This window comes from Dufourea novaeangliae, unplaced genomic scaffold (genome assembly GCF_001272555.1).
Source record: "Dufourea novaeangliae isolate 0120121106 unplaced genomic scaffold, ASM127255v1 scaffold221, whole genome shotgun sequence".
NCBI lineage: Eukaryota > Metazoa > Arthropoda > Insecta > Hymenoptera > Halictidae > Dufourea > Dufourea novaeangliae.
The window spans coordinates 218826-246077 of record NW_015374115.1 but is presented as its reverse complement, the minus strand read 5'-3'; the positions used below and the strand labels follow the sequence as shown (position 1 = coordinate 246077).

At 40.9% G+C, this 27252-nt stretch overlaps 1 protein-coding gene across 1 annotated transcript in view; it reads right to left on the bottom strand.

Annotated features, from left to right (window-relative positions):
• Positions 1–27252, bottom strand: part of LOC107191077 — a 31065-nt gene that overhangs the window by 460 nt on the left and 3353 nt on the right. The window contains exons 2-7 of the mRNA XM_015580029.1: positions 27025–27128; positions 24634–24810; positions 23696–23878; positions 22495–22677; positions 2543–2725; positions 138–222 (exon numbers count right to left, since the gene is read on the bottom strand). Coding sequence (XP_015435515.1) covers positions 138–222; positions 2543–2725; positions 22495–22677; positions 23696–23878; positions 24634–24810; positions 27025–27128 — 915 coding nt within the window. The remainder of the gene's footprint in view (positions 1–137; positions 223–2542; positions 2726–22494; positions 22678–23695; positions 23879–24633; positions 24811–27024; positions 27129–27252) is intronic.

The window sequence follows — 27252 nt, the reverse complement described above, 5'->3', positions numbered from 1 at the left end:
TGCTGCGATTTCATTGATTTTTCATGTTGAATAATTCTTTATCGAAGACAGAGCAACATTCTTCTCAAGAAGCTAAAAGCGTTTTTACTGTACGTTTTATTAGAGTATAAAGAAGTGTCCGTATGCGGTTTACTAACCTCTTTCTGTATTGAAAGATAATGTAGACGATGATGGCGTTCCCAACGAACAGCAGAGCAATTAGGACGGTTGGCAAGACAACGTCTGTAAATGATTGAAACAAAACGAGGCGATTAGTGAAATATGTATCGTGCATAGACGGTATTAGTGCGCTCGCTGTCCATCGCCATCTTGGTTCACGGTTCCGAGTGTGGCATAGTAAACTTTGAACGAACGCTGACTAATCGGTCGAAGTTTACCGTTGACGCGACCGTGTTCGTGACGATTGCCCCTCAATTTAGGGTAGGTCAATTGCAATTAATAGAGACATCGTGTTTTTCGTCGTGCCGAGTCATTGTTGCCGCGTCACGGGTGAAATTGAGGAGCCTGGTGGGTCAGGGAAGACTGAAAACTATTAGGTCAGATCACTTTCCGTTTGTTTTTACGCGAAGAAACAATTATTAGCCAAAAAATGTATAAGTTCTGTATATGGATATAAAATACAATATAAATCACGACACATAACTGTCTATAAACCAATAAAGTACAAAACGATATTTATGGAAATACTTTCCTCATGACTCAGAAGACATCAGAAATAATTCAATGCCATCTTTTAAACCAGTTTTCTGTCAGCTGAATTACAATGCAATGAAAAGGCCTGAGAAAAAGAAGAAATTCCAACAACAAGGACGGACGATGATGAATGAAGCCCGATGAACTTGAACTTGATCTATATTTATCGCGCATCAATTTTAATAAATTACGTTATTCTTGCCTCCTGACCAGCCACGACGATCGTGGCCGTCATTTAAGACGAAATCGTCAGAAATAAACCGAACAGGTTGAACCACCATATGTATTCCCTGAATACAATACTTATTATTTTTTAACGATCGAAGCCTTGAATAATAAAATTTCCAATCAGAAACGAAGTATCAGCGGCATTCGTTTATTGAAATGCAAACGTCGTCGATACTTTTTTTTCCAAAATTAATTTCTTCCAGATCAGTTATTCGTCCATCAACAATGAGGTATAACGTACGCAGTTATCGAAGTGTAATTGACCGGAGAAGAAACGATGCGAATGCAAAAACGTAAACAATGAAAGCGGTACGATAAAGAGAACTGGGAAGTTCTCGCAATATCATTAATACGCGTTATCTTGCGATGTTAATTCCAACAAAACAAGGCCAATGGACTGCAATATCCCTGATAATTATTCCGTAACATTATGAACCAACTGCAGACTTATTTGCTAGAATTAAAACTTAACTAAAGAAGAAAATTGGACACTATTGTCACTTGAAACAAAAATAATTGACTGACATTCGACCGTATCTAATAATCAATGGCGAAAGCTGTAATCAAGCTAATAAGTGCAATGACATACACGCTTCTGTGTAACAAACAATTACGTTGCATAACACGAACAGAAAATCAGTCAAGTCGTAACTTCAGCGAGCGTCACCTCTCGGTTATGCAACAATTATGATGCTCCGTCAAGAATTTTCCTTGGAATATTCGACATAGGTGTTCCGCAGGCAGAATACTTTTACCGAGGCGATGCACGTGTTATCTTATCGCGAAGGCAAACGAGGTGCCTGACAGAACGTGACTCCTTTGCCACCATACGGTTTTCATTATATCCAACTATATCTCACTTTCATTTCCACACAGCATGTACGACACTACCTCAAATCTTAGGTCAGGTCACGAAACTGCACCAACAACAATACTGGATACAATTGTGGATGAATCTCCGAGTATTTCACATGTTTGACGAGCATCGATCGTTCGAACGACGTTTCCCTCTTGGGCACAACTTTTCACCGAGAATTCACATAAGATACATTCGAGAACAGCGGTGCCCATTCTAACCCCTTGCCTTATGATTTTTTCGACGACTACAATTTCCAGAATTACTTTATCGTCAAGAATTTCCCAGGAATAAAATAAATTCTGTCTTTATTGCAAGTGTGCAATAACTCGAAAACTTAAATATTAATACCAGTAAAAGAGTATCTCTCTTCGACTTGAAGAAAAGGAATAACACTCAGGTTTATTAAACCCTCTCTGTATTCGTCAACACGAGTCTGACACGATGTTATAAGGCAAGGGGTTAAATAACCCCCTTGAATAGAGTGGTGTAAGTCGAAGAACCAAATTGAGTTTTTCTCCCGTTTACATCGATTTTTATTCTAATATTATGAGGGAATTTTCGAAAATATATTACTTAAACACCACTTTTATAATCACAAGACACACTAACACCAAGAAACTCTCACGGCACAGACGGGAACACTAATCCCAAATAAACTGTATTAATGTGTCGATGTTAATTGATTTCAACGTAAATTCGACCGGTTAGTTTACTTTGTTCGATGAATGGGAGAATTTGTTTCCGAGCTCGGGGCTCACTGACCTACGACGTAGTCCGTTTGCTTCATCATGGCTGATTGAGACGAATCCATAATCTCCCTGGTGCCGACCGCGACTGCGTCCTCGCCCCGTCCGATTCTAACCCCCGCCCCGAGAATATTGTCCCCGGACAAGGACGACAACCGGTGGTGGTCGTGTTCCGTTTTCAGGATAACCGCCGACGTGGCTGCAAAACGAGAAGCAATAAAAGTGTTACACAATCTGTATGAAAAATATTTTCAACTGTTTCGTTACCGAAGGTGATTATGTATAGTCACGTCGTGCGTTCGCAACGTACTCTCAGAGGTGACGGAAAGCAATAAAAGTGGTTACATAAAGAGTGTGAAAAATGTTTTTTTAACCCTTTCGTTACTAAAGGTCACCGATCGTCGAGTGTTCGATGTGTACTTAAAGGTGACGAAAAGCAATACAAGTGTTGCATAACGAGACTGAGAAGTGATTGAAACTGTTTCTTTAGTATCGATGACTATAGTCACCCACCGTCGAGCGGTCGTTGTGTACTTAACCCTTGTGTGGGCAACCAGGTACTCAGGTACCCATTTCTATATTTCCTTTCACAATTTATTTTCTTGTCTAAAACAGCACTTTGTTATTATAGGAAGGGAAAACTAAGAGTTTTAGGATAGTATAGGAGTAAAATTATCTATGTTTATCTCATCTGTCAGAATAGGATGTTTGAGGTACTCCCATTGCTCGATAATCGTGAACATTTTAGTTGCCCATACAAGGGTTAAGGTGACTATAGTCACCCACTGTTGAGATCTTGTATCCTACAGTCAAAATTTCGCATTAGGTAATAATTTACGTAAATTTAATTGATCACGGAATAAATTCACTATAATAAACGGATTGAAAGAGCAAAAAATGAAGTGTGCGATGGTATTTCCGAAGGTACAACCGAAAATATCGGTATTTTACGTTTCGGTAGAATTCCCTGGTTTCCTCTCATCCAGGGTATTATGAAAAAACATGAAACGAGACCAGAATATTCGTTTATTTTTTTATCTCTCTTCGACTTTTCGGTAAAAAATCACGTAAATATTGCCTGAAAAAAATTCAGTCGGTCGTGGCGACTGTTGATCTATTCTGGAATCGGTGCCTGTTTACGCAAACAGGTGCCAAGTTCATTAATGTTTATTACGAGTGAGACAAGAACGTTAATGACGTAATAAGAAATACTTATTGCATTAAAATGTTCGCCTTAATGAATCTATGGAAAAAGATTGTAGCCTGTGTTCACGCTTTATGCTCATGTTAACACGACATTAAAAATGTTGTAGGAAACTAGTTTGCTTGTATGAATAATTGATTTACTTTTGGAATACAGTACCAATCGTGACCGTGTAACGAATAAGCTGTATTCGTACTATAATTTTTACTTCAATGCTTGTTTGCGTGTTAGGTAATCAATAACACATTTTTGCTTAACAACATTCATCGTTGATCTTCGCTATCTAACGCCATTTTTTATCAAATATAGGATCAGAAGGTTGTACAAACCTTTTATTTAAATTCCTTTTATTTTAATATAACCTTTTATATAAATAGTTAAATTTCCAAATGAAGACTGAGAACATTGCAATGGATAATCCATGAAACGAGTAGCATCAAAGTACATTTTGACGTGTATCGTTCGTTAATTAGCGCTGATAATCACCAATACTGTTCCGAGACACGCTTCTAAATTCGCAGAACGAGTTCGTATCGAAGCACAACTTCGCGTACTTTCTCCGTCTCGAATCCACAGAGCGTTCTTCGCGAGGTCAATTCACAATGCCTCGCTATAAAATACCAATCGTTCGTGTTCTTCGACGAGGACACACGGTCCTTATCGAGTCAGAGACGAGAAACGGAAACGCCAAGTTTACGAATTTCCGACACTTCGATTAGCTGTTAATTTCAAATTCAAATTATACTGTCCGTATATGGAACTGTGACGCATTGTCTTTGAAACAATTGAGAAATTTAGTATTCAAACGAAAGGAATATTGTTTCGCGAGTTGTTTATTCGACTAGTATTATTCGTGCAATTTAAACGATTCGTGTAATAAAGATCTCAGTGATAGTGGTCACGAAAAAATCATTAATTAAAGACAACTCCACTGGTCATTTGTTAGTACTTGAACGTGTTTGCATATCTGAATTGGGTCGTTAATTCTGAAACTGGTCCGACAAATAACATTTATACATATGTATTCTTCCGTCCATAAGTCAACTGACATTTATGCTACTAAGCAGTGGAATAAAAAAGAAATCAAGTTAAAAAATTACTTAATTACGAAATAAACAAATTCTTAACTTCGCAAATTGCAGAAGAAATGTAAATTATATTCAGTAATGTGAGTAATAGTAAATCAATCTGTTCATTATATTCCGGAATATTCATCCAAAATGAACACGTATTCCTAGTCTTTTCAGAAATCAGTGCCAGAATTATTCGATTATACTGAATTGGCTCGACTGTGGACAGTTGTTATAAAACGTACAGCTGATTAATATTTTGTAACTTTTTTTTTAAGTAATTTTAACAACTGTTCGAGGTATGTTTAAGATCACTATCTTATAGAAAAACAAAATAAGTTTCGGCTTCCATTTATCTCGAAACAATCAAGTGTCCAACGACTTATGGACGGGAGTGTATATTTCTATATAGGAGAATCTGACATAAAAGTTCTATTTAGTAACGTTCCTAGAATATACAGACTTGAATAAAGACTCCCTTAGCTCGAGAGATATCGCTTCAGAGTAAATATTCAAAACGACCGCCATTAAATGGAGTGGAAGAACGCTCGGTAGAGAAACACAAGTGCTACACCTCTGTTCCAAGTAGCGCAATTCGAGACGAATAACGAGCAAAACGGTTCTCCAAGGCGTGTATTTTCCCGTAACCCAACGGTATTTCCATCTGAACGGGGCGTAAGGAAAAATCATGTTTCAAAGGAATTCAGTTGATTAAACACATTACCGTGACCACGGTGCCTCACTTTGGTCGCTTTCCGCGGCGTTTAATGATTTAACGACTCGCGGAAATATGATGTTAAGATCGTGGATCGAGAGTACAGAGTCCACTCGACGCATGGTTACGATTGAACGAAAAAAAAAACGAGCGAAAGGAATAATATAAAATATATTAAATACAATTGTAATAAATGACGCAGTTAATTCCGCAAACGCGTCGTGGGTCTTCACGTGGTCGCCATTTTGAATAAAAAGACATCGTACCCGTCACATCGCGGAATAATGAATCGACAGTACAATACAAATAAATTAAATATTAACGAATAATTGAATAATTTCATGCGTTCGACGAAATGATTCTTTTTAAAGGTTCCGATAAACGAAATTTATTCTTAATTAACGAGCATCGAGATTTGTCCTTATCCCGGCCAATTTGTCGATAGTCGAACTTTTTCGCCTCGTCGAACAAGTTATTGACCCAATTGCAGCGATATATTTTTCCGTTGCACCTTTATCGACGGGCCGCTATTTTCGTCTCGTATTTATCTACAGTAATTGAAACGTCGTAATTCGACGATGTTAATGCAACGATCGCGATTTACATCAATTAAAATAGAAACTATTCGTTCGCGTGTGACTGTGCGTCTCCATGGTATGAACGGACTTTAACCGCATTTTGGATCGCACGACTGGCCATCGGTTATTAATATCTCGACGTGTTGTTATTGATACACCGACGTATAAATCGGTATCACTGTCCTGGGCGTATCGTGTTTACCCATTACATTCTTGTTCTCGTCTTTCTCTCCCCTTTCAGGCTGTGTTACACTCAATTCCACAGCATTCTGAGTGTCCTACAAGGACAAAAAGCTACAAGAAGAATAATTCTTGAAGAAAAATTTCTTTGCAATCCGTGCTGTAGCAGCGAAATAAATAAGGAAATCGTTTACGGTTGTTCGGTCGGTAAAGTTTTGCTTGCATCACCTTAATGTTCAACTTTTTCAGAACATGGTCTGCTATTATGCTGGGAGTGGGGGCATCGAAATCTTTGAGGCGTTGAGTTGGAGTACGATAAAAAACGGTTGAAAAACACTGTTGTAGAGCCACCTATGAATCGGGAAACGTCCACGAAACTAAGAAACTTTTATAAAATATATTCTTGCACTACAATAACCTACAAATTCCTCCAAATCTAAACTTCGAAAATAATTCACGGACGATACATAATTAGAAGCAAAGACCTCCATGGTTCGTTAATAATCCGTAAGAATGCACGTAAATACAGAAAACCGTATCTAAATCGAGAAACGTTTACGAAACACCCTTATCGGGCAACAACAACGTGCTGTCAACGGCAAATAAGCTTCAACCATAATTCGGTGACCGATACGAAACGTGGAGGAGAAAAAAAGAAAATAAAAATCGATGGCGATTGCGCGCGAATCGAACGATCCGTTATCGCCTCTCGAGCGCGGGAAGGATTTCGATGAGGCACGCTCGATCGGTCTCGGGTCACCGCGTATCGCTGCTCCATTCTACGACCATCGTCTTCCGATTCACGATGAGAGCACGCGCCGTTCACGTTTCCCCCACTCTCTCCGGGAGATGTTTCCAGCATAAAAACGCTTCTTTCTTTCGCTGGGCAACGCGAAGAATCGTTCAACGGAACGTCTTTTTACGGCTTGCCTTGCACGCGAACAAGAAAGATATTCGATTCTTGAGAAGATCGATTTTCTTGGTAGCATGTCACTGCCATCTATAACACTAACGGCCAAAAGTATGGAGCCAGAACAGAGATGGGTAAATTCATTATCTAGATAAAAAGTTTCGAATAACGAAAATATAAAAAAATATTTCGTCATTTTTATTTGTTTGAACGCGGAAATTTTAATTTTTATAATAAAACAATACTTCTTTATGAATGAATCGACATTTGTCGAACAATTATTTAATCTTATTAACTGTTTAAAGCTTAGGATGACACCCTTAGATACTGCTGCTTTTCGCTGTGTATTATTCGAATAAAATTCTAGAATTCCGTTACCTTGCAGAACGACCGTTGCTCACCAGAAACTTTTGGTACTGTTGTTTCACCTGAGATTTACTTTCTTATCGGTGTGAGAGCTAATTATCGATCCTGATACGATCGATGGAGATCTTTCAACGTATTTAACCGTTTGTTAGTCGTCGTGGCGAGTGACACTGTCTTTCACGAAGCGGTCTGGTGCGACTAAAACCGGGTGCGTTTCGAGTACGCTGGTGAAGGGCCTTTTGGTCATCGTTCAATCAGCCACAATTGTCGGTAACCCTCTAATCTAGTTAATCCATGAGCGGCCGCGTGGTCGAGGTGCCACTTGCAGGGACGAAGAATTGATTTCTCGAGTGTGACGCGGAATCGTTTCAGGGAACGGGATCGATTGGGACGAATTCGCTCAAAGGGATCAAAAACACTCGACCAGACCCCCTCGGAAATTCCAAAGAATTTAGTATAAAAAATCAAAGTGAACTGGAAGTGTAGATTGTTATGAAATCATCGAATTATTCATTAGATACATACATGCAAACGACTAGACTGCGGATATTTGTGCAAATATTGACCTCTGAGGATTTATTTACGGAAACTAGGAACAAACAGAAATTTGTTCACTGTATTAAAGGTCCCATAAGGTGCCAAATAAAAGCAGTACTAAACTTTATTAAACTTCCTAGGTCAATATAAGGTTGAGTACATTAAAATAACTGAAGTCAATGGACACTATATTTTACCAGTTTTTGCCCAACGTATCCATCAAATATCAAAGAAAAAACTATTATCTATATAAATTAGGAAGTCCAACATATGAATATAAATTTTGTTCTTAAAAAAATACATCTGTTTTCATGCTAGTTATAATCGACATTTGTCTTCGGCAAAAAGAAAAAAAAAACGTTCAGTTATGGCGTACAAATGAGTAATTATTCCTGAGGCCAAATGAAACATGAAAAATAGTGAGAATCTATGCGACTTTGACAATGCTTTTCATTGTTCTCTAAACAAAGGACGGAAGCACACATCACAGATGGAACTTATGTACGCTCGTATCGTTGAAAGAACAGCGTGTGGATTTCCCATCGGTCTACTTAACATACAGTGTTCCCTGAGCTGACAGTAGCAGCGTTAATGTAAACAATGGAAAGAAATGTCTCGTAGAAGTGAAAGTATACAATCCTAATACGCAAATCCGCTCAAGGATTAATGGAAACGCGTGAAAGACCTCAACCTGGTTTCGTATTGCTGGGCAAAACAGAGCGCAGTCGTCCTAGTGTCCTGCTCCGTTGTAGATTCACGTGGGAGTTGTTTCGGTGATTCGCACAGACAACATCCGGGCGGTCCGTTATCCCAGGAATCCGACGAACAACGAAACAACGAGAATCGTTATCTCTGTGACTGCACCGCATCCGATCACAATGGGACCTTGGCGATTACTGTTATAGATATTACTAATAATGATTGACGCCTTGTTTGCGACCATTGAATGACTCTATTTGTCGCGTGGAACGATGCTGTACCCAGTAACATTTAATCAGATTGCCATTGTAAATAGTATTACAGCAATATAGCGAATAAAACTTGTGTGGCTAGGAAATTAGATAAGGAAGAAATATGAATTTAAATTATATTGTGTTTAATGGAGATAAATAGTTTATTTAATTACTATCGCGTTATTTGTATTCTCGAGGTGAATTAAAAACGTTCGTCTCCAATATTCGAGAAGGTGAGAAAGTAAATCCCTTATCGATATGGGTCATTGCTTTGATAAAGGTTCGATAAGAGAAGCTTCATAGATATTTTACAGATAGTTTTTTTTTCCGTGTTTGTTCGGAGGGCGGGACAGTGAACATTACATTCGAAAAAATGTCTTCGAGCACAGGGTTGAACTGAGCATATTAAGCTGTCGGAATTCACTTCAATACTTTTAGGAAATTTATCGAGCCACTTTATTATAAAATGTTGAATCTGTCAGTGGTACAAAGTACCGTATTGCACTTCGATATACTAGTTTATGACTCACGGATAAGATCGTACACGGTTGCCAACAACTATATTTCTACCGTCATTACCAAACACACTTAAAAGTTTTAAATTTAGAATTCCACGAAAGGGGACTTAACATCCTCCTTTGGCCGAAGGATGATCCCCTCGGAAACTTAAACGAAGCTGGACCACTCGAAACTTCGTTCAGCTAATTAAACTTAATTCCGAGTCCGTCTGTAAAACGTTCGGTTCCAAACGAGTTAATTAATCTGAATGAATGCTCAAGCAGTATTTACCGCCGAATGAAGTATTCCGTGTCCTCTCTCGAAATAAAAACAGAGACCGTCGTTAACAATTTACGAAAGCATCGTAAAATTCGTCAATTTATCGCCAATAATATTTTATTCAGTTACGATCACTCCAAGGACAAACAAAAGGGATCGAAATAAATCGAACTAAATAAACCTTCTACAAACTCAAGCGAGACGTCAATCGAAGCCCCCCGGTTCGTAAGAATAGATTTATGATCGCACGAGAAAGAAAGAAGCCGAAACCGCTGCGTCACCCGCGCAGCTCGCGGGAAATTTAAATTTAGCCACGGTAGCTAAGTGGACGCTGTGCTCTCGCGCGAAGGAGGACGATGAGAAACAAAAATTTGGGTTTTGGATCTCGTGCAGTACTTTCGGTGGGTTGCATCAGTCACGTACACTAACCGTTCCGAGAGAGAGAAAGACCTCGATATACGAAGGAAAACGCAAGGTCGATCGCGTGCCTCGAAAGGCTAACGGAAATTACCGATATCGACCGAATCAGCGAGAAACCCTGTCGTATGCGAGAAAACGTGACGATCTTGTTTTCCTCGTGATAGTCTAGACTCTAGATTAGCTGATATTCGGATCTTCGATAATTTACGATCGACACTTCCGGTCAGACGAGATAAAAGTTTTAAAAGTTGCATTTGGGAACCACTGTTTTCCCAACAAACTTCAGAGCTGACTTGCAGAGTTACTGTGTGGTACACAGTCGATTTCCGGATGCAGATAACATCAAAATCGCGTCTCGAAAGTTCACTGTCAATCTTGATTGCACAAAGTTTCCTCTGGCGATTTTTCAAAGTGAAATCTCGATCGACAATACTGAAGGTACGTTTTCATAACGAGAAAAATCATAACGTTTAGTGTTATGACCGTAAAAGACACGATTTACTGTCACGTGAAAACGTACCTTAAGTCTCGATCGCCTCGAGAGTGCACTGACAAACTTGGTTGCACGGGAACGATCAACTCGAGGGAAATTGCACGCGAGTAAACGATTTTTCTATCAACGTTGCGGAATTATTGGAGACGTTCGTCCGTGTGGAATTTCCGCGCCGCGTGCCACGTCAGCCGAACGCGATTCTGATCGATGAAGGGCCCCGAGAGGCGACCGATTCCTTGGCCACTGTACAGCTATGGTCTAGTTCGTGGGACGTCGAGGGAGCGTTGTAATATTTTTAATTCGATTTTCGGGAGCACGTGCACACAGCGACACAACGGTGTGTCGTCACAAACGTTTCAGGCGGATTCGTGTTTAAACCGGATGCGTGAGACAGAGAATACATCCACGTGATCCAGCGTAACGACGCTGATGGCGTATCTTGCCACAGGGAGTATAAATAATTTCATTAATATGACCGCTGCACAGTCGCATTTGAAGCGTGCGACGTCAACGCCGGTAAAAGACTTGTAACGATCACTCGTTTTTATGTTTGCATTACAAAAAAAAAAAAAAATGAATTGTACTTGCACGGAAAACTATAGCGTACGCGTGTGAGGGAGTCTTCAGTGCACCAGGGAAGCTCCCAGTTGCTTTTAGAATCACATTTACTCCCTTACATCGAAGAACATTATGCAACAATATTTACATTTCAATAAGATAATGCCTCTATACACTGCAGTGCAAGTACACGAACGTGACTTAGGGATCACAATATTCCAACTTTAAAATCACTGACACGTTCTCCAGACATAAATATCATTAATAATATATGGGGAATACTCGCCATTCAAATTTATGAAGATAATAAAAAAATATTCGACGGTACAGGAATTAAAAACAGCAATTGCTGATGCATGGGAGAAGATTAATTGAAAGTTAATTAAAAACCTAGTTAAGAACGTGGAAACGAGAATTTTCCAACTAATTAATCATGATGCAGTAACTGATTAATAAAAACAATTTTCATTGAAATTAGTTATTAAATAAATGAGTTTTCATAAGTGAATTTGTACATTTGTCAATAATTAATTGTTTACATAATATTATTTCTCGTGTATTGTTACGTAATCCTGCAAAAGGAAAAGCAGTGACCCGAACACTGACAATAAACAAGCCAAAAAAAGCGGTGAATTTATAATTTTGTCCAGTGGTGTAGGTTTACTGAAATTCAGACAGTTCTGACAGTGAATTTCTTCAGAAACAAGCAGAATTTTTGTATCGTATGGAACTTAAGGTACGTATTCACGTGACGGTAAGAGTCATGACTATCGCTCTCGTGACACTGTACGACCATGTAAACCAATGTCAAGACAACGAAACATCTAGTTTTCACGACGACAAACGTCGTAGCATTTAGTGTCATAACTGTAAAAGTCAGGATTTACTGTCACGCGAAAACGAACCTAAAGAACAATACCTCATCTGTTTGGTGTGACAAAAGATTGTTTGTCTGGTGAGTAATGGTAAGCACACAACATAAAAAGTCTCCTAGTAGCGTTTTTACGATATTTACGCATGTAACCAAATGATACTCAGGAGAACATTGATTCCACTTTCATCCCGGCAAAGTGAATTCTAGTGCGTGAAGCGCACAATTGACGCAATCGAGTGATTCACATGGTCAGAGATGAACGTTCGAACTTTGAGACAATTTTCTCTCCGCCTTTTGCCAACAGTAAAAACGTCGTTTACATCACTGACTGTGATACTGAAACGTGACAGCAATTAAGGAAATAGTAACTGGTAATCTGAATTCCCAAAAAATGACACTGACACTATAATAACTATACTTCCATGCAGAAATACACGAATTCCAAACAAATATGCCTGACGAACAACTGGCGGCAAAAGGATCTCCTGGCGGAGAAACGAGAGAGAAAATGAATATTTTTCCGTTCAGGATTCAGAATCTCCGGATCAGACACTCACTTATCAGGTTCCTGAAGGTGTCGGTGAATATTCGTATCATGGTGAAGCAATCAGCAAGAAGCTCCCCTCTCACGTTCCTCCCTTCTCGCGACCAAAATTCTCGTTGGTGTCCCCGCGCGCTGTCAGCTGCTACACGCCACCATAACGCGGCATTCCCTGCACGACCACTTCCGTTAAAACAATCGCGCGCTGCTACGGCTCCTGCAGCTCCTCTGCTACTATAGCACCAGCGGGCTAGCGCGCGCGTTCGAACGACTCCGCGGAGTCTCTCCCCAAAGTCTCTCCTCTATATGTCTCTCTCTCTCTCTGTCTCCCTCGAACGTTCCTCGTATTCCCTCGTTTCACACGATCTACGTATCCCTCTTCGTCGCTACCAAGAGTTCCAATCCGTGCTCCACTGAACCGATCGGAAACAATTTTCCGTCAGACTTCACCCGATTCTTGCTCCTCCCCTAGGATCCCTGAATAGAGTCCTTGCGGTTCACGGGAAATTGCCACCCGATACGAGTAAATCTTCAAAGTCGATCCTTCAAGATCCTTTTAAATTGCTCAGAGCACGCTATGAGATCGAACCTTAAACCTTTGGAAATGTATTATCGAAGACTTCGTTCCCATTTCTCGCGTGGCTTCAGTCAATCGGACAACGGACACTGAATTCCAGCCTAGGTACAAAGTGGAGACTGAAGTTTCCTTGGATCGATTAGATACGAGAGGTCGTAGCCCCGGAAGTTGAAAGGCGATCGACGTGAGAAATCGTGGATGAGGAAGGACTGCGTTCCACTACTGGTCACATAGCGCTAGGGGCTTGGAAGACGCGCTGACTGCGGAGCAGAGACAAACTGAGCCGGATCGCCGCTATTTCATCGGCTTTATCATCGATGAGAAACGCGTGGCGTGGCGGGACGACGCCTCCATATGGTTCGCCAATCGGGGGCGAAGCTGCCCTTTGACCGCTGGTGAACCGCGGGCGAGAAGGCAAAAAAAAAAAAAAAAGGGGCACGGTAAAAATAAAACGTATGATTCCTCTCGGGCCTTATCTCTTATCGTTTGCCTGCGTCCGTCACATCTGCGCTGTATCGGAACGCGCCTCCCCGCCACTCGGTTCCGGAATTGCGTTTACGCGAGACGTAGCAGTTCGGGGGACTCTGCTGTCGATTCGGTTGCAACCGGAGGAACGATGGAACTTTTATTCGAACGAAGATTTTTTAATCGAAGTCACGGAACTTGCTGATCCTTGCTAACACGTTAACTTGGGTAGTCTTTGGTACCATTTTTGGACCATCTTTGATGCACACGATGTTACAGGTGTAATTGGAAACGACTGATAACCATCTGAAGCGACTTAGCGATAACAAACTTGTACTGATATTATGATACAAATGCAGGAATTGTTAGGTAAATAAGGGGGGGAAATAAAAACTTACCCGAAGACACGCGAAGTAAGGAATTCGAAGCAGAATTTTAATAAATCAATATCTGATTCTAGATATATTACGCTTACATTGAGCAAGATATGTATCTTTCGGTCGAGTGATTTGTTTACCGGTGATAGTGAATGTTACGGGGCCTGGAGATATCAGGGCATCTAGGGGCAGATCAGTTGATTTTTTCAATTTCACTAGACAGGAAATTTCCTTTGCGATTCTAGGGTTCAGCGAGCCTATCTTTATACGATGAGAGTTGCCAAGAGAATCTTGAAACGCTAAGGTAACAATTTTGTCTCGAGTTTTAATAGCTTGTGAAGAAACGATTATGCAAATTCACAATTTTCGATAGCAATATGTAAAAAGGAAAATGAGACAGAATGCTGAATTCTGCACTGGAGGCTTTTATAAATCCTTATTTTCTTCATTTTTCATTTTAAGGGATGTTATATAAACGTCCGCAGTCTAGTAATCAATAATAAAAATAATAGTGAAATTCTTATTTTAGTCGCTTTGAGACTCTAGAATACTAAAGAAGAATTCTGCGCTTGTTTGCACTTCTATGTTTCGTTTATAATCAGCCAAGCCATAAAACACCATAAATGGACCTTCACGCGAACTGTAATGATTTCCAAGAAACTTTTTCACCATTATTCTACATAATTAATGACATCATAAAGAGGAATTTATGCGAGAAAGTAACAGGTTTCTTTCGGCTATAAAAAGGTAGGTAGCCTGACCTATTTTTAGCAAATGAATACCCTAGTAAACTGAACCGAAAACTAATTGAAAGCACAGTGGAATCCAAAAAATGTTACCACTAAAAGTTCCCAAGTGCAACTTTCATCAGTGTAAAAATCTTTAAAACACTCTCTAAATTTTAGAAGATCATCGCATCAAGAGATATTTATACCAGATATTAAAAAGGACATCGAAGCACTCTGAAGGGAGTTGGGACCCTTTGTGAGCTCACTGTCAAAATTGATAACGATGTGACAGAACTACCAACGCGATGTATCATCGTGCAGGGCATCGCGGATGATGAAGGCGACCCTGAAGCTAACGACGCCACATGGCCTATCCTTATCCCCTCTTCCTAGAGTTATACACACACATCGATAGAGCTCTCTTGGTATACGAGAGCGTTTCCAAGAACACCTCTCACCAGCGACGAAAAACCCGCTTAATCCCGTGTGAACATTCGCCACATGTTGTAACATTCATGCAAAATAATAATAAATCAACCCCAACGTCGCCCGATCTACCAATATTATCTGACAATTCACAGATGATCAAAACTTCTACGCTTCGATGTATCTAATCGAATTCACGTGGTCGTTTACTCCTTGAACTGGTACAATTGCAATGAAAAAGCGTTTTCGAGAAACATCTGTTCGCCGTCAACGTAGTCGCGCGTGACAAATGTGTTGCATCGATCAATGAGGATCGTCTGTTCGAAGAATTTAAAGACCAGAGAACAAAGAGGCAGAGACAGAGAGAGAGAGAGAGAGAGAGAGAGAAAGAGAGGGGGGATATACGACTCGTTCGGAACGAGTTCTTTCTTCGACAGTACCGTTCTCTGTACACTTTTTCTATACCCGCTGTGCAGTTCGTATAATTTTCGGAGCAATGCAACACGGGGTGTTCTTTCTTTCGCCGTAAGAAAATTTTCAATGTACCTGCTCGATGGTGTTTTTGTCCGTCCGACCAAAGCAGTATTATTCTACTTTTTTCCCTTCGACAGCTGGCTCCGGTGGTTTCCTTATTTTTCTTTTGTTTTTTTTTACATCTAATTCCGTCTCGAGTGTGTCCTTCGTTGCTGTTTTCCCGCGAACAAAGGCTGTACTTTGCTTTGTTCGGCCACGGACAGCATGGGACGTGTGGATTACACGGTTGCCCTTCGGGAACGCGTGTTTAGGCCCGTGTCCCTACCGTAAACTACGTATATTTTTCGGTATTACTAGGCTCTGCCGATTTCAAGGACCGACACCCGATGGAACTTTGTCCAGGTTTCAATCTATACTCTCGGACAAACTCTTTGACTCCGTTCGTCGATCATGCTCCGAAATATGCCCGATCGTAAAAAGAAAAAAAAAAACGTACCATCTATCCGATCGAACCACTTTCCTCTACGATTTACTTCCTTTACTTCCCCGATACCAATTCCTTCCGTTAACCGTTCCTCCCATAAACAAAAAGCTTCTCGTACAACTCCGAGCTCAGTGACCCAACGTTTCCTACAGTTCCGCGCGCGGTTCTAGAACGCTGTCAAAATATTCATCGAATCGAGAGCCAATAAATGACGCGTATAATCTTCTTCGATCAACGGAAAGTGTCCGTAAACGAAGACGGTCTCTCCCCTCGATGCCAGACGGCGGTCTCAACCGGGGCGCCGTTTTTGGCAACAAAATACCGCCGCGAAACAACAGATCAGATTCGTGGCCGCGGGCTGACTTTTCTCGGCGGCAGTCTGGCCAACCCCATCGACGCAAAACAGAGTTGCACGGCGAGCGCGCGACGGTCGGGCCACATTCGACGGACAACCAACCACACGTTTATATTTCTTTTGGGCAAGATGGTTCCAAAGCCCGTTCTATCCAGAACAAAGAAGATCACGAGGTGGCCTCTGTCCAGTGAACACGGCGCGTTGCATTATATCCTTCCAAGGGCGAGTTATCCACAAGCACCGAGTGACAAATACGATGATATATATCGAAGTACAGCCAGAACTGCCAACCGGAGACACACACGGCCCCTGGCTGGGGCTTATTCCATAGACTTTCGTTCAAGCCCCACGACACTCTCCGTTGTCGTCGTCGTCCAGGAAAGAAGCGGCGGGCTAGAGTCCAGGCACGTTTCCCTCGGGACCGGGCGCAGGGAACGTTTGTTCCTCTTCTCCTCACGATACCGCGCGTGCGTCGTGGAGCGTAATCGCGAGGCGTGCGTGCGTGAACGTGAAAGACGGCGACACGAGCTCTCCATTGATAAAAGGCTGTGGCGATAAGCGGGCAAGAGTCGCGTGGTCCCACTATCAGAAACGCCGACGACGACTGGAGATTTCCCTACCTCGTTTCGACCAACGGCGCAGGGGAACTGTTGGTTGCCCTGGTGGAGGGGCAGAGGGACGGGAGACGAAGCGACCGACGTGGTGGGAGAACAAACAGGGGCAATCCCACTCTTCGTATTCCCTCTCCCCCAATCCAGACCCCACCAGACTCCCACGCGAATTCGCGCCAGGACGAAAACAAGCTGTCCTCTTTCAACCCGAACATTTCTCGGGAGACCCGTTGGTTTCTGGTGCCTTTTTTTCTTACGGCAATTTTTGTGCCCTTCACGGATTGATACGCTCGAGGCGGAGAAGAAGAAACGTTGCTTCCATACATGGCTCCCAATGTTATATGCCAACGGTGGGCGAACTGTGGCTCCCGAGAGAATATTGGGTTTCAATGTCATTTTTACGAAACTTTTAGATTCACAAGCTATAGTAGTATGGTGTGTTCATGTTAGAATATTTTATTTTGTAAATGCTTTACAGATAAGGAAACAACAGATATTGTGAAACTTTAGGTTTTTAGCTTTTAAATGGTACCTGCCGAAGGGGTTGCCAACTTGGATTTTATTATTGTATTTGGTTGGTGGAAAATGTTACATTTCGGCGTTCTTTTATTGGTCGGCGACCGATAAGGTTTCGCTGAAATTTGTTTCGGTACGTGATATTTGAATGAGCATTTACAAGATTGTTGTAAATGTTCCCTATGACAGCGCTAAGAATATTCGAACGTGAAACGGATTTATTTGGGAAATATACGATGAATAATATAATCGTCGGAAAACGAGGTTCGTGTCGTAAGATATCTTCGTGAATTTTGTAGCTTTTCCAATGAAATTTTCAGTCGATTGACTACTTGAAAAATTGAACTGGCAGAAATAGAACAGGCGAAATGGAACACGGTCTATCGCTTGAATATAAAAGTACAGACTGGACGACAGAACAGTTGAGAATAACAAGGAAATCTTCATTTTCTGATATCACCAGCGGTAGAAAATTATTTCGAATAGTTAATTATGTTTTACGAAGTCAAATAGACAGCGTCGAAACAGTTTTATTTTCGGCTCTGTTAAAAAAATCACACAGATGAACAAGCTTTTAAGGGAAACACATGGCGAACAGTTAAATATTGAATCTTCATTTTACGATTTTCCTAAACACCGATGTACACTTCCGAGATCGTTATTTTTGTCTCGGGAAGTTGACGAGAATAATCTATGCCACTCTGCTGTCCCATCAATCGTTTAACGCCTGGTTAATATTGATCGCGCTAATTCCTACTTAAAATTCCGAGCATAAGAATACCCGGTCACTCCGCTCCAATGCATAATCTATTCAACACCTCGATCGTAACATTACACATCCGAATATTTTAACAAGATAAAATGTTCTTAAATTCATTTTCCTCGACAACGTTTAAATGCATAAACAAAAGATGGAGTTTGAATTTCGAACAGTGGCGTTTTCGTTCAGCAGAAACTAAAGACCGTGCGCGTGAATTTAAAAACCTTACAAGCGGGTTTTCAACGTTCACGAAATTCAGAACCTGCTCTCCTCGCAGCTGTTCCGAACATGTGCAGCCCGTAACGTTGTTTTATTCTGTCGACTCTAAAATTATCTCTGCTCGGAAGGAGGCAGAAAGATACGTAGTGGGGCACGCGATAGGGGCGACTGCTCCCACTGTCGTGGATTCCTGCCCCCTCCAGGTGCGTTCCCCTCTACAGATCGTGACAACTCTCCGTTCCGTTCTCCGACCGTTTTCTTCGCGCTGCGCTATTCCCCACGAATCTCTGCACGTCCCCCTGAATTATGCATTCGCGTGTTCGGTATGCATGCAGATGAAAATGTGTGTCAACGCCGTTCGCGAGCTTGAGCGATGGTTATTTTTCCGAATATTTTGAAATTTCTCCGCCGTCGCCAAGCGGCGGAAAATCGAAGCTCGTTCCGCGCGGCAAACGACCCGAGACATTTTACGATCGAGTCTTTGAAAGTCCCGACGATCTCGGAGTTTTAAATTTCTATATGTTGTTAACCACGAAGAAAATTACAGGCATGCCTTGATGATTGGACGGAAAATATCGTAATGAATGTACATCTTAAGACTGTTTGCTTTTAAGATACAGTTATGTTGGGTTAAAGTAGCGACGCGCGGCAGAGATTCAATATGGCCGCCGCTAGTAACCGTACACGTTGCTGACCAGACTAATCTTTGGAAGTTTTTTCGCTGAGTTTAGAATATACAGTGAAGTTTCGATTGTTTAGGCTCATAATATACAAAAGTCGACCGTTTTTCTGGTATAATGGAAACATAAAAGTATGGATATGGAATTATTATTTGTACTAATCTGAAATTACTATAATCTACCAATACGAAACCTTATTAGAGGATAATATAATAACGTATTTGTAAAGATACGTTACCCATAAGTAAATCACATAAGAACCTGCCGAATGTCCACTTGGACAAACTGTGGGGACTACATATATGGGCTTAAAAAAACCAATACAATATTTATCTGGTATAATTTTACTTTCTTCCAAATAACTAATTACTTGTCATGATCAGAGTTTTTACTACAAAATGTATAGGGAATTAGGAAATTCCAAGTGCAAAGTGTTAATATTATTAAGATTTTTCAAGACATGGATATTTAACTTCGTTTTTATTAAATTCTATCCACACCTTTCCTGCAGTCAGAAAGAATATTCCTTTTTCTCCGCGAAATAACAGAAAGAAATGTATCAAGTATTTCAAACCATAGTGTACATAGATACTTCCGGTTCTCTTTCTCCCCCTCGACTCGTCCAGTTATACAGAGACCATTATCCACGTACAGAGTATCCATCTTACTGGCCAGTCTTCCCCTCCGAGGATTAATTTATCAACGCTCCAACCGTAAAAAATTCACGAGAAAAGAAATATACAGAGATACCTATGAAAATTCTACAAAGCGATTATTTTAACTAAACCGTAATTTCCAAACCAAAATTAGTCACAAGTATTTATTCCTATAACCTCCTTGCATCTTCACTAAATTTCTCTTACTCGGTATGTCACTATAAAATTTTTAATTACGATATGAAAAGTGTGTCAGCCATATTTGTACGACAATATCACCTGAATCGTCCCGAATACATTTGATATTTCTACGGTTAAATTACTTCGGTAATCTTCGAGGAAATATTCGCGTTCTTTTTTCCTTTTTCTCGCTGCATTCGGCGAAAGTCTCGCAAAGAAAACACATTCTCCCGATATTCCTGCGGCGCACAAAATGCCCCTCTCGGTCTCCCGGCGAATTATTAGCACGGTGAATAGAGGATCGCACAAAGAACGGAGACACGAGGCTCGGCCCAATCTTCTTTGTTCGGGGTGTGAAAAGCCGCGGAAGATTGGGGTTTGGGGAGGGCAGCAGCAATTTTTCTCGACCCGCGAACGTTTCATTACGCTGGTGATTTTTCTCACCGTGCTGCTTTTTTCTCCGTTTTATTCGAAAGAAGCGAGCAACTTATCGAGGGGGCCTTGTATCGCGGACAAAATCGTTCGATTTTTCGTGAAGAAGCGGTTGATAAGGGTTGCGCAGCCAGAGCAGATAACGGACACTATTGGGATAGGTAGATTCTGGGTCACAGTTGTGCAATGATCGATGTTTTCGATCAGGAGACAGAGAAAATGAATGAAACTTACTGTTTGGAATATTGGTACGTACAGTCACTTACGAAAGTCTTTGTACGCCCTATGAAAAGTACAACCTAATCGATGATCTCCCGAAAAGCACGTCTCGAAAATCATTATCAGAACCGCCAATGAAGCGATCATCGAGAAAAAAGTCTGCAAAAAAAAAGGGGACTTCGTTGGCCTCGTCAGCGCAGCTGAACAAGGCAATTAATAATTCGCTGAAAAGTATCGCGGACGTTTCACGATACATACTCGGGCCGGAAGAAAGACCCCAAGTGGTATTAATTAATTCAGAATTCGCTCGAGCGCGATGGTTCCGCGAGGAAGAGGATCGCTTCGTTGACCCCGTGTCGATCGTTCGATGGTCGAGTTATGCAAGAACATGAGGGATCGTCTTATCCACGCGGGAAAATAAGCAGATAGCAAAAAGAAAGAAGAAAAGTATCCGATAAACCGAATCCGACGATCATTGATTTATCACGTTGAGAAAACGGTATTTCATCATTCTGTCTTCTAGAGAAATCACGTGGTTCTCTCCAGGAAACAATTAATTAAATAATATTTCGGTGATTATCATTTGAAAAAAAAAACAGTATTTCATCATTCTGTCTTCTAGAGGAATCACGTGGTTCTTTCCAAAAAAACAATTATTTAATTAATTCTTCCATTGGAACTCGCGATCGAAGCACACAGTGGACACTCGATAAAATTTTCTTAAGATATATTTCACAGTGATTAAATTACCTGGTAATTAAGGGACACCGTTGCGATGTCCGTGAAGCGATCTTCCTCGGCGACGATCTCGCGAATATTAACGCGGCGAAACTGATAGCACACGATTATCTAATCAGTCGAATAAATTCGACGGTTTAATCGACGCGATCGACTTGTCGAAAATCGTTTAGGAAATTGATTCTTTAGTGATTTTTTCACGTAGACACGTGGCCTCGCGTCGGAACGGCTAGCGTCGTTACGTGCGCGACGACGTCGATGTATGGTGCCCTCACCGAATCCTTCTCTCCGCCCCGAAGATTCTTTCCCTCCGTCTTTTTCTTATATCCTACCACCTTCCTCACCCCTTCTCCAACCCCCACCAACCCGTTCCCCCGTTTATCGTGGTGTCTTCTCCCACCGTTAGTACGTAGTTTCCCCTTACGATAACGATGGGCAGCCATGGGGGCACCCGGGAGGCCCGTAAGGGGCGTACCAATGGATTCGAGCACCCAGCTGGATACGTATCGAACGAGAAATATTGAAGCCTGTTTCTAGGATCCAGTGGGATTGCTTTTTTTCTTCTCTTTTAAATTTTTCTCATTAGTAGATAACCCACAATTAACACTTAGTCTGTAATGTCTTTTGTATTATTACATCCATAAGATATTCATTTAGTTACTTGATTGACGGATTTTGTTGAAAAAAGAAAATATATTTTCTTCACCCGTGAAGGAAATTACTTATGATTCAACCCAGTAGATCAAACGATACTAATTTCTAAAAAGTCTGGAGGTCTATGAGCGTTTGAAGAATTGTTGTATTGAGTATACGAAATTCGAAGTGATTCATAAATAAAATTTTAAAGAATTAGAATGTATTATAATGAAAACATTGTTAGTAGCGGCACTCTTACCTATGCAGCTCGGTATGGCGATGACACTCTCATTCCACTTGCCGTTCCGGCACTCGAGTATCCTTGTCCTTTCTTTACTGTCCGGAAACACGGTGCCCAATTTGCACAGGAACGTCCTCGACGTCAAGCTGCTATTCAATATGTAGCTCCCGTTCGGTGCTGATACGTCCGGGCATCCCAACACTGAAATATTAAACCATCTGGTATGAAAACACCCACGCTTGCTGGAGACTCCATTTCCTACCGCGAACTCCCTATTTCCCTGTTCTAAATATAACTATTTATCACATGAACGCTGAAACAGTTGCGGTGACCAAACCACAGTTTAATCTTGTCATAATTAACTGGATATATTGTCAATTAATATTGACACTTGAATTACTCTATCGATAACTCACTGCTATTTAAGCTCTCTCGTATAGTAAAAAGAAATTAAAGTAACTAAGTACAGTTCAACTGTACTGCAACTAACTCGATATATTACGAATTATATTGACATTCAAATTATTACATCGACTACCCCTAGTGTTATTCAAGCTCACTCGACCACTCAAAAGATTAACGTAACTAAATCAAATTTCAATTGTACATAGGGGATGCTTGCCGAATTTGGACCATAACTGTAATTTGTTATGTGCAAGAAATTTGGGCCTTATTAGTTAATGCAATCACCACTATCATACATATATTATCTATCATAACGTCCAAATTGCTTACACACGTGTTACAGTAGTGGTCCAACCTAGGCGATGGACTAAATTCAGCAACCTTCCTCTATTATTACCAAGGCGATATACATATTACGAATCATATTAACCTCAAATTACTATATGTCGACTGAGTGTTTCAAGACCCTAATGTTCAAGCTCGGATAAAAATTACGAAAATATGGTAGCATAACCTAAGAAATCGTACGTCGAATCAAACAGCAACACCAAGTAAATATCTATTCTTTACTGCATCACGAGATATTAATTTCCCCGATGTCCTAGAGTGGATCGTTCAAGCGAATCTCCAATATGACCAGACACGCCGACTTATTTCTGGATAAGAGAGAGAGAAAGAGACTCATTGCGCAATCATCGAACGTTCGTCCGTCTCGTGTTCCATGGTCTTTCTCTCTCTTTCTCTATGTGTACACTGGATCTTGTTTCTTCGATCACGAAAAAAGAATGATCGTCATCCGTGCAGGGGAGCTGACCTTGGTACTGCAAGAAGAATCCCCGGCCGGTGTAGAACCTTTTCGAGGCAACAAGGTCGAGGGTGATCACGTTCAAATCGGATACGACCCTGACACCAGCCGCTGTGCCGCAATGCTCGAGCAACGTTCTTCCCCTTTCCCGCACCCTGACGACGTCCACGCAACTTCCGTCCACTTCTGGTCCTGAAAAACCAATAATGTTTCATTCGTGGATATTGGCCGATGTTGCGAACGACTTTAGAAATATTGAATCTGCTACAATCGTCGGGACAGTTATGCATTCGATATAATGATTTACGAGTAGACTGCGAATTTTTGTGTATTCATAGCCTATAGGGCTCAGTGAAATACAATAGAAAACAAAACATTGATCAGATGCAACTGCTTTTCTATTTTATTCTCAACAGAATAAATACTTAATTGTGATAGCTATATATATAAGACTAGAAGAAACTATGACATACTCACTAATATTTTATTTCCTAATTTATAGTACGTAGCCGTATGACTAGAGTGGGAACGAAAGTTAACCAAAGACTGGTCTCGGAGACGAATTTGAATTTTTCTTTCACTACCGCCACCTAGTGGAGACTTCTTGAAGTTCTAGGCGTTTGAGTACCTTCAATAACTCACAGCTAGTGGCACCCTTATTCCACTCACTATTTCCGAACTAATAATGTAAAATAACATTCAGTCGGTTATTAAAAGTGTTACAAAGTAGTTGTTCTCGAATTATTCATCTCTGAGATGAGTCTGTAGTTAAGCCCAAACGATAATTAACGATAAATAAGCCCGTAGCAGCCAACGTCCACCGAAGACGCGTTCATCTTTCTCAGTGTCCGATTTTTAAATCGATTTCCCTCAGGAAATCCGCTAAACTAAATTACCGTGGAGGTTTAACGAAGAGCAACAAATGGCGCGGACCGATCGATACTCACCCCGTATATCCAGGTCGTGGAAAGTGAGCACGATCCTTTGCCCAGGAGCGGACCTGAACGTCCATCCGCACGTAGTCTCCCCTAGATAGTAGAGCGGAAATCCTGGAGAATTTACAAAACCACCCTCGCCCGGCACCACCCTCAGCTTCTCGTTGCAATACTTCCTGACGGAGGTCTCTGAAACAAAATCCCGTCGGATGAATTACATTAAAACTTCTACAAACATCATCCCTATCTTCGAAAACAACCCTAAAACAGCCGTGTAACACGGAACCATAAACATTCTCTAGTTTACCATCGCGATCCAGTTACCAGGAGCAAGAAAATTAAATTTCCACCCTAACGTGGCGAATGAATTATCGCTCGGAGGGATGAACGGAGTATAAATTATCCTTTCGTACGGGGTGAAAATCCTATTTTCTACGCTTCGATTCGCCACGATTGAATTACCAACGTGTCCCAAGGGTGTGTTGTTCGTTGGCGGTAAGGACCAAACATCTGACGGATCAACATCTGCATCCGTCCCGGTCCATTTGTCGCTTTCGAGTGAGAGTCCCGGGCTCTGTGGTGTTCGCGGGAGGGTGTCCTTGCTCTAGTTCGCCGAAACACGGAGGGGGGCAAGGAGGACAGGGAATAGCTACACCTGGAGGGGGACTGACATCACCGGTTGTAGGGCGTCGGAGGGGTTGACCTCGGCCCTTTCCCACCTTTCGACAGAGAAAGATACTCGTTGCCTCTCGATTTACGTGGGAGGGTGGCTCTCCGTGGGGATGTAAGCGTGTTTGCCGAGGGTGGAATCACTGAGTCGCTGGGAGATCGAGAATATTACCGTTGGAAGATAGAGAATATTATCGTTTCGCGATGCTAACTACCCTTTTCGTAATTTTGTTCAGGGCCTTTTTTGGCTGACGTCGGATAAACACGGAATTTTTAATCGTATTATGGATGTTATCGTTTTCTTCGTTTTCGTTCTTTCATTTACACGAGACTTCGGCAGAATTTTAACTTCAATAAATTTTCAGATAGCCAATTTTGAAGTACCAATAATTTAAAAGTTTGTCCACAAAGAGGACAAATAGTACATACTATATGATCACTTTTTTTCAAACATTTTCAAAGATTTTTCTTCAGAAAATTTCAAAGATTTTTATTGTCGAAAAGAAAGTTGCATTTCTTTTCTTAAGAAACAAAAAGTTGTTGGTAGCCATCTCGAATATTTAAGTGAGAAAAATAAAAAAAATACTGTATTACTCATAAGCGTGACACATTGACAGGGAGCCCTGTGGGAAAAGTAAGTTTTGTTCATTAAACAAGCATCATCCTAATAATCATACTGGCCTTTCAACGGTGTTAATAAGTATGTAATGTTAATGATAATGACTCTAAGACTATTTCTTTAAGAATTTCTTCAGCGAACGTACGCTTTTTTCAGAGATTCGTATTCGGATATCTTCGGGATCTTTTCGCACCTTTCACGACCCCCACGGTACTCGCCATTGCATAGAAATCGCGGATTAGCGTGTCCTTTAAAGATTTCTTCCTTCTGTCGCATGCGACGCGCAAAGTCGTTACGAAGCACGTTGTCGTTCTCCGGAAGAACTCGACCGCCATTGTGAGGCTTCAGGGGGCGAACTTCTAATCCCTTGGAAGCTACGGAACTACCCCAAATCACGTAAATCATTCTGGGTTAATGTTTAAAGCCTGACGATATAAGCTTTTATTGTGGAAAACATTTTGGAATTTTTTGAAAATCTAAGAATGTTACAATATTGAGATTCTTTCGATCTTCAGCAGATTTGAGGTTAATGCATCGTGACGGTATTGAACGAATTATAAATTAGAATTATAAATTTAATTATAAATTAGAATTTATAATTGGACCTCGATTTATTTTCGAATTGTATGGAAATAAGACTCAGGTAAGAATTATCTGTAAATATCGCGACAGAGATCGGGTAAGATAGAAATCAGGAAACGTGTATAAAGTGTCGTCTGGTGATCTCTTTTACTTAGATACAATCGAGAGGAGTCGATACTTCTTCAAGCGTCTATCCAGATTGTAGATTACCGATTGTACACGATGGAAAATCGATTCCCTGCGCTCAGAGAGGAGGAAGTGTCGCCCGTGTCCAACGAGACGATCGAATCGCGAACACTTCCTGTTTCTCACGCAATCTCGATGGCTCCAAACATCGTGATTTATAGTCTAGCAAATATAATAAAACGAACGAGAACCTTGTTTTCTTACTCCAAGGACTGCTTTCTTGGTAATTTTTCAAACGCTCGGATCATTTCTGAAAATTTTCGCTAACTAACATTCAAAGACATAGAATCCTTCTATTTTCAAAAACAGGGTTTTAGTTTAAATATTGTTTTGTTTTAATAATTTACCTGGAATACACGCGTACGTTATTCGCAGAGTGGCAGGTCTCCAATACGCCGCGCCCGGCTGTTCTGTGATGAAACTGTAACGACAGTGTTTTTGGCCAGAACATCTAAACAGAAAAAAAACAAATATCATAAATGTAAAATTATAGTTGTAAAACTTTAATGTTTTTTCTCATACAAATAGAACATAAAATTATTGTAATATTTTTACAACTTGTTACAAGATCACTT